The sequence below is a fragment of the Cyprinodon variegatus genome, unplaced genomic scaffold (assembly GCF_000732505.1).
Source record: "Cyprinodon variegatus isolate N-32 unplaced genomic scaffold, C_variegatus-1.0 Scaffold40, whole genome shotgun sequence".
NCBI lineage: Eukaryota > Metazoa > Chordata > Actinopteri > Cyprinodontiformes > Cyprinodontidae > Cyprinodon > Cyprinodon variegatus.
In genome coordinates, this window is record NW_015150493.1 from 125,792 (window position 1) to 139,784 (window position 13,993).

The 13,993-nt window shown below is 37.3% G+C and overlaps 1 protein-coding gene across 10 annotated transcripts in view; it reads left to right on the forward strand.

The window, feature by feature from the left end:
- Window positions 1-13,993, forward strand: part of ablim1 (actin binding LIM protein 1) — a 69,527-nt gene that overhangs the window by 49,589 nt on the left and 5,945 nt on the right. For 4 of the 10 annotated variants that reach the window (XM_015369977.1, XM_015369976.1, XM_015369973.1 and 1 more), the window contains exons 7-17: window positions 1,212-1,299; window positions 2,139-2,203; window positions 4,331-4,408; window positions 4,507-4,665; window positions 6,182-6,226; window positions 6,381-6,416; window positions 6,502-6,631; window positions 8,645-8,764; window positions 9,643-9,747; window positions 10,869-10,916; window positions 11,898-12,038. In XM_015369977.1, coding sequence (XP_015225463.1) covers window positions 1,212-1,299; window positions 2,139-2,203; window positions 4,331-4,408; window positions 4,507-4,665; window positions 6,182-6,226; window positions 6,381-6,416; window positions 6,502-6,631; window positions 8,645-8,764; window positions 9,643-9,747; window positions 10,869-10,916; window positions 11,898-12,038 — 1,015 coding nt within the window. The remainder of the gene's footprint in view (window positions 1-1,211; window positions 1,300-2,138; window positions 2,204-4,330; window positions 4,409-4,506; window positions 4,666-6,181; window positions 6,227-6,380; window positions 6,417-6,501; window positions 6,632-8,644; window positions 8,765-9,642; window positions 9,748-10,868; window positions 10,917-11,897; window positions 12,039-13,993) is intronic. The other 6 variants (XM_015369974.1, XM_015369978.1, XM_015369979.1 and 3 more) reach the window with 6 other exon arrangements.

Below are 13,993 nucleotides of genomic sequence, written 5' to 3' on the forward strand. Positions count from 1 at the left end.
ATATAATTAATCTTAAAAGTACATGATGGTGTTTAGAATATGTTTATTTGCATGTTTTGCATGGAAACAGATGGTGAATTTGCCCTTATTAAGCTGTCCTGCTTTCAGCAGAAACATAAAATGATGCACAGAGCAGAATTGTGAAGTGTAGTTTGTAATCCCTGGTGTGTAATCTCTTCAGCACCAAGCCAAACAGACTCTCAACATGACTTTATGGCTGTAAAATATTAATTCTTTACAGATTTTCTAGCTCCTATGGCATGCACTATAAGCCATTTCATAGCCACAAATTGCATAATTATTATATAACTAATGTCATTTGACCTTTGGGATGTGATTATTTAATAATTCTGTATGTTGTGTGACTCTTCTCTGGGCTTAATCTTTATATGGTGTGTTTGTGTAAAATGTTAACAGCAATTTAGGCAATGATGATCTGTCTGCGCAGCAAATGCAAACCAGTGGAGGCAATGATACAGGAGTCTGTGTGACGTTAATCACAAATGTAGTCTGTTGCATTTGCAGTTAATTCAGCAATATTCAGTGGAATCATGAAGCCGTCAGACACTAAAATGCAAAAACTCCTGTAAACACCATAAATTGTTTATTTTATGCTTTGAAGGGAATTTTGGCCTACTACATGTACTGGAATATAGGCACACAATTGTTTGAACTTATTCATGCAGTAAAATGTAAATGGTATGCATATCTCTAAGTGGCCACTTGCAGGTTAAAATGTTGCACAGGGTTGTTATCGCGCAGGCTCCATTTCATTTGGCTATTTATCATCTGCGGTCAAACCTGCTCAAGCTTCTATAATGGAGCACTCTGCATGCAAAGTGGCACATCTGAGTGGAGGGAAATTTAGACTCTCCAGCTTTCATATCTTTTCATTGGGTTTTTGAAATACAGGTTGACCATTTAGTAGGCGGATGTTTTGATGGTCACACATTCTGAATAAATGTAACAATTCTGGTGCATTATCATGCTTTGAGTGCAAAGTGGGATAAAATATCCCATTTCAACTTCAGTAACTCTTCAAAGGAAGTAAGAGCAGTTAAGGGAAAATTTGATATAGGAAGCAAGAAGAAATCAAACAGGAAGGAGCTGGTTTAATGGCTGGAAGTCCCAGCTTGCTGCAGGTCATTGATCTTCCTTTGCATGTGATGTCAGGTCTTTTTCACCTCCTTTTTTTTGCTGTGGTTTTCCAGGCAGGAGATAAACATTACCATCCCAGCTGTGCGAGATGCAGCAGGTGCAACCAGATGTTCACAGAGGGAGAAGAGATGTATCTGCAAGGTGAGTGGACCTAGATTTACTTTGGTGGTCCCTTGGGTAAATTGTAGGAGCATACTAATATTAGGAATGAAATAGAAGATGGTACTGAAAGCCTGAATGTACACCTGACACATCTGGATTTCTGGTAGAAGTTGCAACACATTTGCCATGGTTATGATTGTCCTATTAATTTATTAGTTTCACTGATTTATCTGAGTTTGTCCATCTCCAAGATGGAATTTTTATACAACAAGCCACTTGTATCCATAGACATGTATCCACAATTCTGATTTTGTTCTCCCCCTTTAATGTACAATGGATTGAATAAAAAACAAACAAACACTTTTTATGAAATTTATGTAAAAGATTACGGAAACAATCTTTTGAGATTATTTGATTTGTCTTTATTGATTTAGTTGTCTTGTCGGAACAAGCTGTCTCCATATTCTATTAGTCTAGCTGTTAATTAATAGTTCCTCTTCATATCCCAATCGACTTTGTGCAACACTTGCACTTTAAAAACCCCACAGCATGATACTGCCACTACCCTTGTGTAGCAGCTGGTGCAGAGTTCCCAGGTTTAAGAGCCTCACAGACAAATTTAAGCTGGTTTACGTTATCTTTTTCCTTGATTTCCATTTTTCATCCAACCCAGCACAACATGGTTTTACTTTTGTTTGAAAAGCTTGTGCATTTTATTTCTAGATATCTGAGAGTGTTTTTAATCCAAGCTAATTCCCACTTTTTAAGTCAGTATATCAGTGAAGTGAGATACTTTAACCAAATTACATAACTAGGACTACATATGGAGCTAAAATATGAGCAGGGCTCAAATATTTGCTTTCCGTGTTGCTTCTCAGGCTCAACCGTGTGGCATCCTGGCTGCAAGAACACCACCAGAACAGAGGAGAGACACAGGGAGCGGGTAGGAGTATGAGAATTATTCATGTAATCCCCTATCACCTAAGCACCTTTTTCTTTAGACATCCTGATCTCATTTGACAGGAAAAGATAGAGATTATGAATATGTAACAAGTACAATGTCTCTTATTGTCCCCTGACTGGACTTCAACCCTTTGGTTAAAAAAATTTGCCTGCTTAGGCACTGCTGAGGCTTCTGCGTGGTTGTTTGTTCATATTTACATGTGATGATGTGTGTGAGCTGTGTGTCAGACAGAAGAGGCAAAAACCCCAGTGTGATGTCCTGTGCACCCCCTCCTCCTTTCTCCACAGCTGTTGCCTCCGTCCCTCTTATTCCTCCAACAAACAGAAAGGCAGGTACTGTAATCAGTATTGGCTATCAGATGGCATCACTCAGTAAATCCACCATATACATCAAGGACCTAAATCACTACATGCTGCCGCCTGCTGGAGACAGCCTGCAGTGTCCTCTCCTTGTATCAACCTTTACACACTTCGCTCAGTATGCTGCATGATGAGACAAAGAGGCAAACATTCACTGGAGAAGAAAACGTCCAACTCTTGAGTAGCTTTGTGCAAAAATAAACATTTAACACCAAAAAACCTGCTGCTGTCATTCGGCTTGCTCATCTCTTAGCATGAGGCTCTAAATATTGTGAAGCTGCAAAGCTGAATCATTCATTCACTTTGCAAATCTGCAAATGAATGACTGAATCATGACATGTATGTATGATGCAGTGTAGGTTACTTTAAAATGTAAGGAGATTAGTAAAATACCAATGAGTATTTCAGGGAAATATGCACAAATATCTTCAACCAAACAGATAAAAATATAATCAGAAAGGTAAGATTACATTAAATTGATGGAATCAGTAGCATTGAAATTAATTGTTTTAGTCATATCATGGCCGATCAAGTCATAAGGACGATTACTGACTTAAGAGTTAGGAAGACAGTCACTACTACCCTCCATATTGTAGGTAAGTTACAAAAGGTCATTTTCAAAGAGGTGTTGGGTGAACAGACTGCTGTATACAGGTATAGTTTGAAGAATGAATTAGATGGAAAAAGTCTGGTTTGAAAAAGGTACTCAAACAACAGAAATAACTGCATCCTTGTGAGTTGTAAAGTTTAGGCACTTTAAAATTAGGGTGGAGATTTACGAAGGCACTTATGAATCAGGGACAAAGACCGAAGCAATTACCTGGAGAAAAAGAGCTGGGCTCTTAGTCAATGCTCCAAAATCCTCTTTTAAATTAGAATAATTTTGCATTCAATTAGGAAACAAAGCACCCTGAGTATGAAGGGTGAAAAGAGACACAGAATCCCAGTCTTTACCTCTGGTGGAAAGTTCCCATAATCAGTGACCATCAGGGGAGCAATGACATGTTGTTGATCAAGTCTAAAATCAGCTCTGCTGTCGACTGTATGGGGAAAATGAGAGCATGTCATGCTTCCCTCTACTGACAGGCTTTATCAAAATGCTAATTTAATTTTCCATTACATCTTGGTACCTTACACCACTTCCGAAAGTACCAACACCTGCTTAAATAAACAATTACACTACCATAAGATTGGCATGACTGTAAGTCTGCAGAAAATGCATGAGCTCGTGTTAAGAGACAGATGAGAGACACCAAATCAACAGTCCAAGCAACCTCAGCAGAACCACAGCATAGCCTTTATTTTTACTATATAAACAGCAAGCTGCAGATATTGCTTTCCACATTTTTCCTTCGGCCAAATTTTCCGATGCACATTTCTGGGCTCAGCTTTGTGTGACCAGTCAGCTTGGTCAGCAGTTTTCTTCACAATTGTGTCGACCATAGCATGAACATGACTAAACATTTCCCTGTTGTTGGTTTCATTGGTCTAAAGTAATATTCATCCTTTGAGTTTTCATAAGCGGTAAGCCATAACCACCATATTTAACAGCAATAAATGCTTGAAGTTTGTTGGACATCTATGAGTTTGACTTTTTTCTTGATTTACTCAAATATATATTCAAAATATTTTAACTTATTGAAAGGTAGCCACCAAGGTAGCCAGATTTCTGTTACAGGTTGCTTATATTGACATAAAGACTTTCGATTTGTAATTTAATGGCTACTCGTGTCTTTGTATTTCATAGCCTACGAGGTCATCATCTGAAAGCATTTGTTCCAGACCAGGTTCAAGCATACCTGGCTCCCCAGGTCACACCATCTATGTAAGAAACTCCCGCTAAGCTGTCTAAATATAATGGTTTTATAGTTTTAAAACTGATAATTGTGTGTTTGAATGTCTTTTCTGTATTTCTCTCTCCAGGCAAAAGTAGACAATGAGATTCTTGACTACAGAGATCTAGCTGCCATTCCAAAAGTCAAAGCCATTTATGACATTGAACGTCCCGATCTTATTACATATGAACCGATGTACACAACCTCCCTGGATGAAAAAGAGGAGAGGAGAGAGTGTATAGGAGAGGTAAATATACAGGGGCCATTCTTCTTCTTTTGATGATTGTACACCAAAGTTAACAGCATGCATGGTAAAGATGAGTAAACAGCCTTGAGATTTATTTTCTAATAGGGAATTTTCTAGTAACATTAAATCCGATTAAAATGGCTTAGATATATCAGTTCCTTGACCCACTTTTTTCAGTTGCTTTTAAAAAGGGGGTGAAACTAAAAACAAACACATCTCATAGACATGGGGCTAATTTCTGTTGATCTTTATTAATCACTTATGGAAGATGCCTATTTAGCCTCGCTTTCAGCAGGACCATTACCTAAAGATGTTGAGATGGAAACTTGCCTGTGTCTACAATCAGAAAAAATAATTTAAGCCTTCGAAATAACTGGAACTTTAAAAAACCAGGCTGAAAAGGCCAAACGTTCACCTTGCCAGTACAATCTTATACAGCTGCAGCTTAAAGCCCTTCTTATGGTCACTAATTCTGCATTATCTTCTTGTTGTGATATTGAATTAGTTAGGTAGGTAGGACAGAAATGCTTGTACACAAACATTTTTTGTCCTACCATCGCAAACATAAATATCTGACGTTTGCTAAACTATGCAGGAAGTTTAACTGGAAGTGTCCAGGTGGGCCGAGAACCAAAGGAAGAACATAAGGAAATGCAAATCTGGTCAATTTTAGGTAGAGTGGAGAAATCTGTGATGCTTCAACCTTTTTTTGCTACAAAAGATCACGAGAACCTATTTAGAGGGCTTATCATAATAACCTTTTTGAAATACCTGGATGTTATTAATGACATAAATGAGACGACATTGTGTAATTCAACAAGTCCCTCTTAAAAAATCTTATTCTCAATTATGTCTTTATCTGGTTAAGTAAAAGTAATTATTATTATTATTCAGCAAGATATTGACCTAAAAGATATGGAAAATAGCTTACCTGACACAGACTACAGTTTGTTCCATTACTATTATAGTAATCATTTAGTCTTTGCAGGGCAGCAGGGGGTCTGGAACCTTGCTGCAGAAAGATAGCATTTATCTATCCATCCAATTATAAAAAGACAGGCAACAGTGCATGAAAGCATTGATACTTAAATACATAGTATGAATAGTATGAAGCCTGAGTATCCAAAGAAACCTTTGCATTTATTAGGACATGCCAATCCCATGCAGACAGACATGGTTCTGGGTTTCAAACATAGGTGCTTCTTGCTGCATGAGAGCAGTGCTACGGATCGAACCTTTAGTCTTAAGACTGAAGAGGTTCTGCTTCTGGACAAGCAAAAGATAAAGCTTAATGCATCGTCTAGGCTCAGATATCAACACAGGTAATGGTGAAAGGTGGTACAAAATGTGAGCACCAGGGAGGCAATAAGGACTACTGGAGGTTGCTTTAAGGCGTTTTACACATCTTTACTCAGGATGCCGATAATTGTAGTCTTTAACCAAACTGAGCATTATCAGAAACAGCTTTGAAGTTATCATATTTTTCTTCTAAAAATAACTGTTCTGTTTTTTCTAGCTCCACTCCGCCAGAAGGGAGCGTTCCCCGATGCCTGATGATAAGGTAGGATGCATCCCATCGAACCGAATTAAACTGTCTAAATCATATTTCAGTGTTTAATAATTGGTAAAAAATATATAATAAAATAGCAAACACAACAAAACCAAAAAAGACAAAGAAGTGTGATTAAAAAACATTGATTGTTTTATTTTTCTAGCCCTCACGAAACATGTCGCCGACCCCGTCAGCTGAGGTGAGCCAATGTTTTCCATTCGTTGAGCGCAGAAAATAAAACAGGTTGTCGCTGAAACATTGACCGATCTGTGCCTGTGTGACAGGGTTTTTACGACAGGAGGGACCGCATTCTCCAAAGATCCACCAGTCAGGGCTCCATAGGGTCCCCGGTTTATAATCGCCATGGTTACACTCCAACCCTATCACGGTCACCGCAGCATTTTCACAGACCTGGTGGGTACTGGAGGAGACTACCATGTCAATTTATATTCTTAGGTGTTTTTAAAGTGAGGTATTTCAAGCTCATTTTTATGTTATCTTTCTAGAACAGGAATGATGGTTCCCGTTCTGATTGTAATCTGTTAAGGAGGGAGTTCAGAAATGGTGGTCAAACATGTTTCAGTTCAGAATGTCATTACATGTTCTCCATTGGATAGCTGGGAAATTTGCTGAGTTTAGGTCTGTTTTAGATCTATTTCTGAGCTTTCTTAAAAAAAAAAAAAAAAAAAAAAACTAATATAGTATTATTTTCTTAGCTCAGTCTTTAAATAGCATTACGTAGAATTACTTTGGGTTATGCTTAATTCCCCTTATTTTTGTGGACTAAATATGTTAGAATCAGTTTTTTTACTTTTGTTGGTTTTTAAAATTTAAAGTTTGTTGCTCATCTCGCCTCTTTAAGTATACATAGGAGTAAATAACTAATGATAAACTTTATCAAGATGATTTTGTCTGACAATCTAAATACTTAACCGTCCAAACAGCCTGAATGTTTAAATATTTCCTCTCCACTTAAGAATCTCTATTATAAATTTGAAGTGCATTAAATAATCAAGCATCAATTAAGGTTTATTTCCGTTTTAATCAAGCTAATATCCACTCTGTCATGTTCTATGACTTAATATAATTTCTATGCTGATAGTTCACTCTGGTTGCATAAAAAGGCTTTCCAATTAAATACAAGCACTTCATTTTTGGTTCATTTGTTAGTTTAAAGAATTTGCCATATCAAGAACAAGTGATTGGATGTACAAAACTGCACATGCATGTGATAAATAAACAAGGAAATAAATTCCCCAGAGGAGGAGTGGAAAGAAAGAGGAAAAAAATTTAAATGAAGTGTAAAAAAAATAGCAAATTAAGTTTGATTCCAAGAAAACTAGTAGTGCTCGGAATACACTAGCTTTGGATTTCATTGAAGTGGGAGCTTAAGTTGCGTAAGCACTGCCAACAGATGGTGACGGCGTACACAGAGTTTATGTTTTCTTTTTAGCCTATGCTTAGATTTTAAGGCTGAAAAAGAACTGAGTAAAAACTATCAGGATTAAGGCTTGGTGTATATTTCTTTATTTTAACTTGAACAAATGCTTTTTAAAAAATTTTTTTATCATTTATATTGTCATTGTATTTAAGCATTCCCCTTTAATAAATTACTATTAACTTAAAAAAAAAAAAAAGTCAAGTAAATTAACTAATGTATCACCTGTTCTACAGCTCCTACTACATTCTAGATATTCCAAAATATATCTTTATTCTAGTGAAGTCTAACTTTTATAAACGTCCTGGGAGTCTTAATGAAATTGGCTCCTTCGCCCTGAATCCTAATACCAAGAAGCATCAGAATACCAAAGATTGATTAGGAGAAGTAAGTTTCTTAAAAGGGGTTTCTATGGCTGAGAAACCATCAAGAATATTTTTAGAAGAATTATCAAAAGCAATTAAATGTATTTTAAAGTTTTGTTTGTTCTCTACATACCAAAAAGACCAAATATTTGTCCTGATATAAATATGCCTTAGAAACATTTTGGATGCACAAATTATGGTCATTTTACTGATAATCTATTGTTAGAAAGAGACTAATAATTTATCTGCATTGTTACCAAAATACCAAAGTAGCCAGAGGAAAAACACTGAGTAATAGTGAAATTACGAGTCACAGTATGGAATGTTTTATGAAGGAAAAACAGATTTGGATTGTGGTGAAATGGAGACAATTTGCTTTGAAGTGATGAAACAAGCTGAAAAGGGGACAAAATGACCAAGTGCCTTTAAATATTTATGCTAATTCTTTTCTCTGAATTCTTACCTTACATTCTGGGTGTCTTTAATTTTTCCTTCATTTGTATTTCCTCCCTTTCCTTTGGCCCACCTACCACCTCACCATTTTACCTCCTCCTCACATTGTCCACTTCTCCTGCCTGGTTCTGGGGCTCCTGTCCCACATCTTACCCTCCTCCCTCCTTGCAGAAGCTCTGACAGGCATGCAGAAGCTCTGCTCCTCCCTGTGCAGTAACAGTGTGGGCTCCAGAAATAGTGATTCTCGCCCCACCTCCCCTTTCAGACACCACTTCCTCCCCCATAGCCAAGGTAAGGGTATATGAGCCACATGGTATATGAAGCCCAGCTTTGAAACAACCCATCATTGCCATTGACCATCAGATGGACACCCCACATCAATATGTCATCTGTCATCCCGGATCTATCACCATATCCTGCTAGAACCACTACTATTGTTTGTTTAGGGGAGGTCTTGCAGCCAAGCCCTTACATTTTCACCAGCATGCACCAGTTCTGCTGAGTAAAGTAGTTGCCAGGCTCTTTGGGTTCGTGTTTAGTCACTTTGCATACATTATGTAGATCTCTGCAAAACGAAAGCCATCTCCAATGTCTCAATATACAATTGGATAGCACAAAATTCCCTGTCATCCAGGTCATAGTCATTCCAAAGAAGTTAAAAAAAAAGTAAAAAATCAAACCACAGGACTTTGTTTTCCAAGTTTGAAGCCCAATCGAGAAAGTTTCCTGGACGGGAAGCGAAACGTCTTTAAACTTGGAAAACAAAGTCCAGTGGTTTGTTTTTTAATCTTTTTAAACTTTTTTGGATCCACTAAATTTGAACGTAAAGCACAAAGAGCGAGAAAGTGTATTTTCACAAAGCCTATTCATCAATTCTGACTAAGTTTGAATTTTTCTGCAACAAAGAAAATGTAAAAGAATATTCTGTTGTGAGGAATGGGCTTCCTGAATGATTACTCCTGTTATTAACCCACATCATTCATCATCCCCTGAGAATTTTACCTTTCTAAGCCTGGTCTGCATCTGTTCAGCCCCACTGGCTGGACTTTCCAGACTGTGTCCTATTCATTCAACATCCCACAGACCCAGTCCGATCCGCCCCTGTGTGTCGCCCATTTCAGACATTAGTGAACCTGCTCATGTTCTGTTCTTGGTTCTTCTTACTGGAGGCCCTGACCCACCGAGTGGCCGGAGTTCCCCTCTGCCGCTCAGGCCTGACGGCCGGCCAGTCACCCCGCCTCTCTCTCAGACCCCTAAACATTTCCACGTCCCAGGTAGGAGCTGGAGCGCATCCTGTCACTGCTCATCCTGTTGGTTCTCTCTCTTCATGTTAATATTTGGTTGTTATTTTAATTGGTTGGCTTGTTTCTTTCTGTATCTCTATAAACCATAAAGGATTATTTTAACCTTTGACTTTTACAGCTATATTAACTTGCTATATAGTGCTGTGTTTTCCCCAAACATATTTGTTTTGTTTTTCTTTTATTGTCATTGTTAAAAGTATCAAATAATTTAATCATTTTGATATCAAAGATAACCTAAGTGAATACAAAAAGAATGTATTCAAAATAATTATTTCCTTGATCAGGAGGAAAAATCAATGAATCCATTTGTTACAATCAGTCAAACTTGAGTGTATGTTGTTGAATACACTCAAGTGATGTGTAGGTCTATGATACAAGAAATGAAAAACAATTAAATCAATAAAATTCTAAATTATTAAAGCTGCTAGCAGCATTGGAAAAATCACTGCAGCTACAGTGAAAATGGGAACTTGGACCACTGCCCCCATGTCTCTGTTAAACTCGCTCCGGTTGAAACGTTTAAAATTTGGCCAAAATCTGAGAATTCTGAAAAAACGTTTTAATAACTTCATGTTCTAATTGCACAGGGCCAAAGTTATTTGATACGTTTAACATATACATAATAAAGCTAATATAATTAAAGTACTTTAAAAACAATAAAAGCCAAAAATCGATCAAAAAGCTATTGTTAAAACAATCCAGATGATCCAGCTCAACAGATTAGACAAAACCACAAACACACTTTGTTTTTCAAGCCGTTTATCCAAAAAGTTTGCTTTTTGGCAAAGCACCATAAATTATAATTATAAAAGAAAAAGAAAAAGATTTCCCCACTCAGGAATGGTCTAGTTAAAGTCTGCATTTAAACTTAATTTTACCAGTTGAAAACCCATTTTTGTATTTACTCAGGTTATCTTAGTCCAATACTGAGAAACGTCTCAAACATTTCAGAAAGATATAAAAAACAGAAACAATGACTCTGTAATGTTTTTAACATGACTCTGTCTCTTCATTTTGTTTTAAATGTAATTTTAAACAGATTGTTGATTTCTCTCTAAATGCTCTTCCTACGTTTATGTTTTTGCTTTCAGATCAGGGGAGCAACATCTACAGAAAACCACCCATCTACAAACTTCACGGTAACGTTTCTTTTACTTCAGGGTCACTTTGAAAGATAATAAAGAAGTGGAAAAAATCAAGGCACTCCTATAATGAGGGATTATTGAAACAAAAACATTTATAAATGAGAAATCCCCATCCTAGTATATAGTATTTAGTAGTATATGAAATGCAAAAAATTTAAAATATGAAATATTTTAAATAGAATAAACAATTTTGTTGGGTGTTCTGAGAAAAGAAAAATAACTAAACCCAGTTTTCTCAGTGTGTTCATCGTCACCTTCAGTGTCAGTGTTATGTTTGAAGTCTGTCTCTAACTCTTTTCTGTCAGTAGTTTGCTTCTAAACTACACTTCGTCCATCGCAACAAGTCCTGCTACTGGTGTGATTGAGCGCCTGATGAGACAATGTGCAAAACACTTGCTTTGTTACAACTTTAGGCGATAATTAAAGCTTCTTCTAGAGCGCTTTCCTTCACCCTCAGCAAAAAGTAGATTTACAGATTCAGTTCATGCAGGTTAAAGCTGAATGAATTTATTATCTTAGTTCTTCGGCTAAAGATACAGTAACAAATTTTCATGCATAATCTCAAGCTGTTCCTATCTGTAAGGTTATCTTATAATGCAGCCTTTAATATATGCATTTTCTGCTTGTGATCCAATTCATGTAGTTTCCTTTTTTAAATGTCATAAGTTAAAAACTTTATTATGTAATTGGAGCAACAATATTTTTACAATTTCTTATATGATTTAGAGATGAGGTCTGAACTAATATTTGGTTGACTTGTGTGTTTGATGGTCAGAGAGAAGCTAGAAGTTTTCCTCCCTGCTGCAGGCTCAACAAGAACAAACTTATTTAAATTAATTCATTTGATGGTTTAAAGCTAAATAAATTTTAAGTTTTTCTAGTCTGTTCTGGATGATTCTGGTGCTAAGGTATTTCCTTGTGGCTAAGACTATGACCTAGACACTGATAGTTAAGTTCCCATGGTTACCAACCTAGATTTGGCTGCTGTAGCTCATCAAAGCAAGTCTGGTGAGGACATCATCAGATCGGCCACCTTCCCTGCTGCCCATGCTCCCTCCCTGGATGACAGCTCCCTGAGTGAGGGCGACTGTTGGCCCCACTCTCTCGCTGTTTTAGGTACAGTAGACTCCTGCTGGGCGTGTTCGCACTGCCACCTCCTGGTAGTTAAACACGCCGCTCACCCAGACCCAGCTCTGCTTATTTTCTGCCCCCAGCTTACCTGCTTTTGCTGCTTTCTCCCAATTATAAACTGCTATCTATACATCAAACTTTGCACTTACATTTTGCTTGCGCTGAACTAAGGTGTGGGTGGTTTCTGTTGCTGTCATTTTATTTTCTGCTTCAGGAAATCTTCCTTCATGCTTTAGCCTTGCACAAAAGCATTACAGATGACCTGGACAGAGATAACTGAGACTGACTTCAAACTTTTGTCTGTCTGTCTTACATTTTGTGTATTGAACCTAAAACTTATAAACAACTGTCATGTCTGTGCATCCAAATATTCCAAGGAGTCTCTGTGTTTGTCCGTCTCGTCAGCTCTGTCTCAGACTTGTTTACACCATCCACCTGTTAATCATTTAATCTGTATTTATATCTGCTTCACAGTAAGCCATATTGTTTTTATTTTTTCTTCGCTCCCAATCCTACAAACAGTTCTGGTGAGAAGTTCACATCCTCTCATCATGGGTGTCATAACAATTCCAGCATTTTAAGTATTTTTAAATTCAGACTGAATCAGTTACAAAACAACCTTGATGATGCTTAAAAGCAGGATGTAGGTGTTTATTTATTTTGTTTATTTTGTGCCATCTTCAGTGGCCATTAACACTCTTCTGGGATGTCTCTGGGTGAATATCTGACTGCTGTTTTTGACAGGACTGGTAGAGTTTATTTAACCATGATGGTGCCAGCTATTAGGCATAGTTTACTTATTTAAAATAAGGTTGAGGTAAGAACCTGCTTTATCCATGCAATAATCCATTTTTTGGAGCATGCTTGGGACCCTTGTCTTGCTGGAAACTACCTGCAGTTTCAAGGTATCAAACAGTCTGATCCAAAGAGCCATGCTCAGATGAAAAGGGAATTGGTGTAATGTTCTTGAACTACACGGGAATCATCAATACTCAGCCCTGCCATTAACAGGAACCCTCTGGAACATGTCGCTGTGCTAACCAAGGGGCAGGTGCTGAATCCTGTCGAATTGCCGCTTCTTTGGTTCGGCTTTCTTATTCACGTTGAAATGGCTCTCTTCTGAGGTTTCCAGTTTTGTGTTTTACAGTTTAATTGTCTAAGTTTGTTTTGTATCTGGTAAATCAGTCTTAAATCCAGAGTCTTGAATTATTCTAAGTATGTGAATTGTTCTGGGCGTGTTTCTCTATATTGCCCAGTCTGGTTTGCATTTCGTTCTTTTATTGTCCCCAGTATCCCTTTTAGCAAATCTGCAATAGTAAATTTACAAAAATCGATGGATAACATCTGTACAACAATCCTTCTGGTTTCCTGGCATACTGCTGTGCAGTTCTTTAAACTTTATTATGTTCCTTGTCAGTAAGATAAGTAGTAGTTTTCCTCTTTAAATCAAACTGAAAGACCATTTTCCTTAACCATATTTAGGTCAGACTCCACCAAAACATAACCTTACTGCACCAAACTCCTCAAGAGATATTCATGCAAGGTAAAGTATCCAGCTCCACATGGACAGCAAAAAAGCCCTTAAGGAAAACATCTAATGGTCAGACGACATGAGAGAGAATACTGAAAATACTGTCCTATCTGTCAAGCAAGGTAGTGGTAGCATCCAGCACTGGGGCTGATTTGCAAAAGCATATTAGATAGTGAAAGGCTACCTCAATAAATGTTTAATTTAAAAGCTAAAATGCTAAAACTTGGAAATAACTGGATGTTTTAACTGGACAAGGATCCCAAACACACAATAAAAGTTCACGGCAGGCTAACGTCAAGCTTCTTGAATGGCTTTGACATTAAAATAAGTGACTGCTTTTGTTTGGTTGGGATGGTTCTACCCTGGAAAAAACCCAAAATGAATGTGCCTTGATGAGTTGATGTGAACT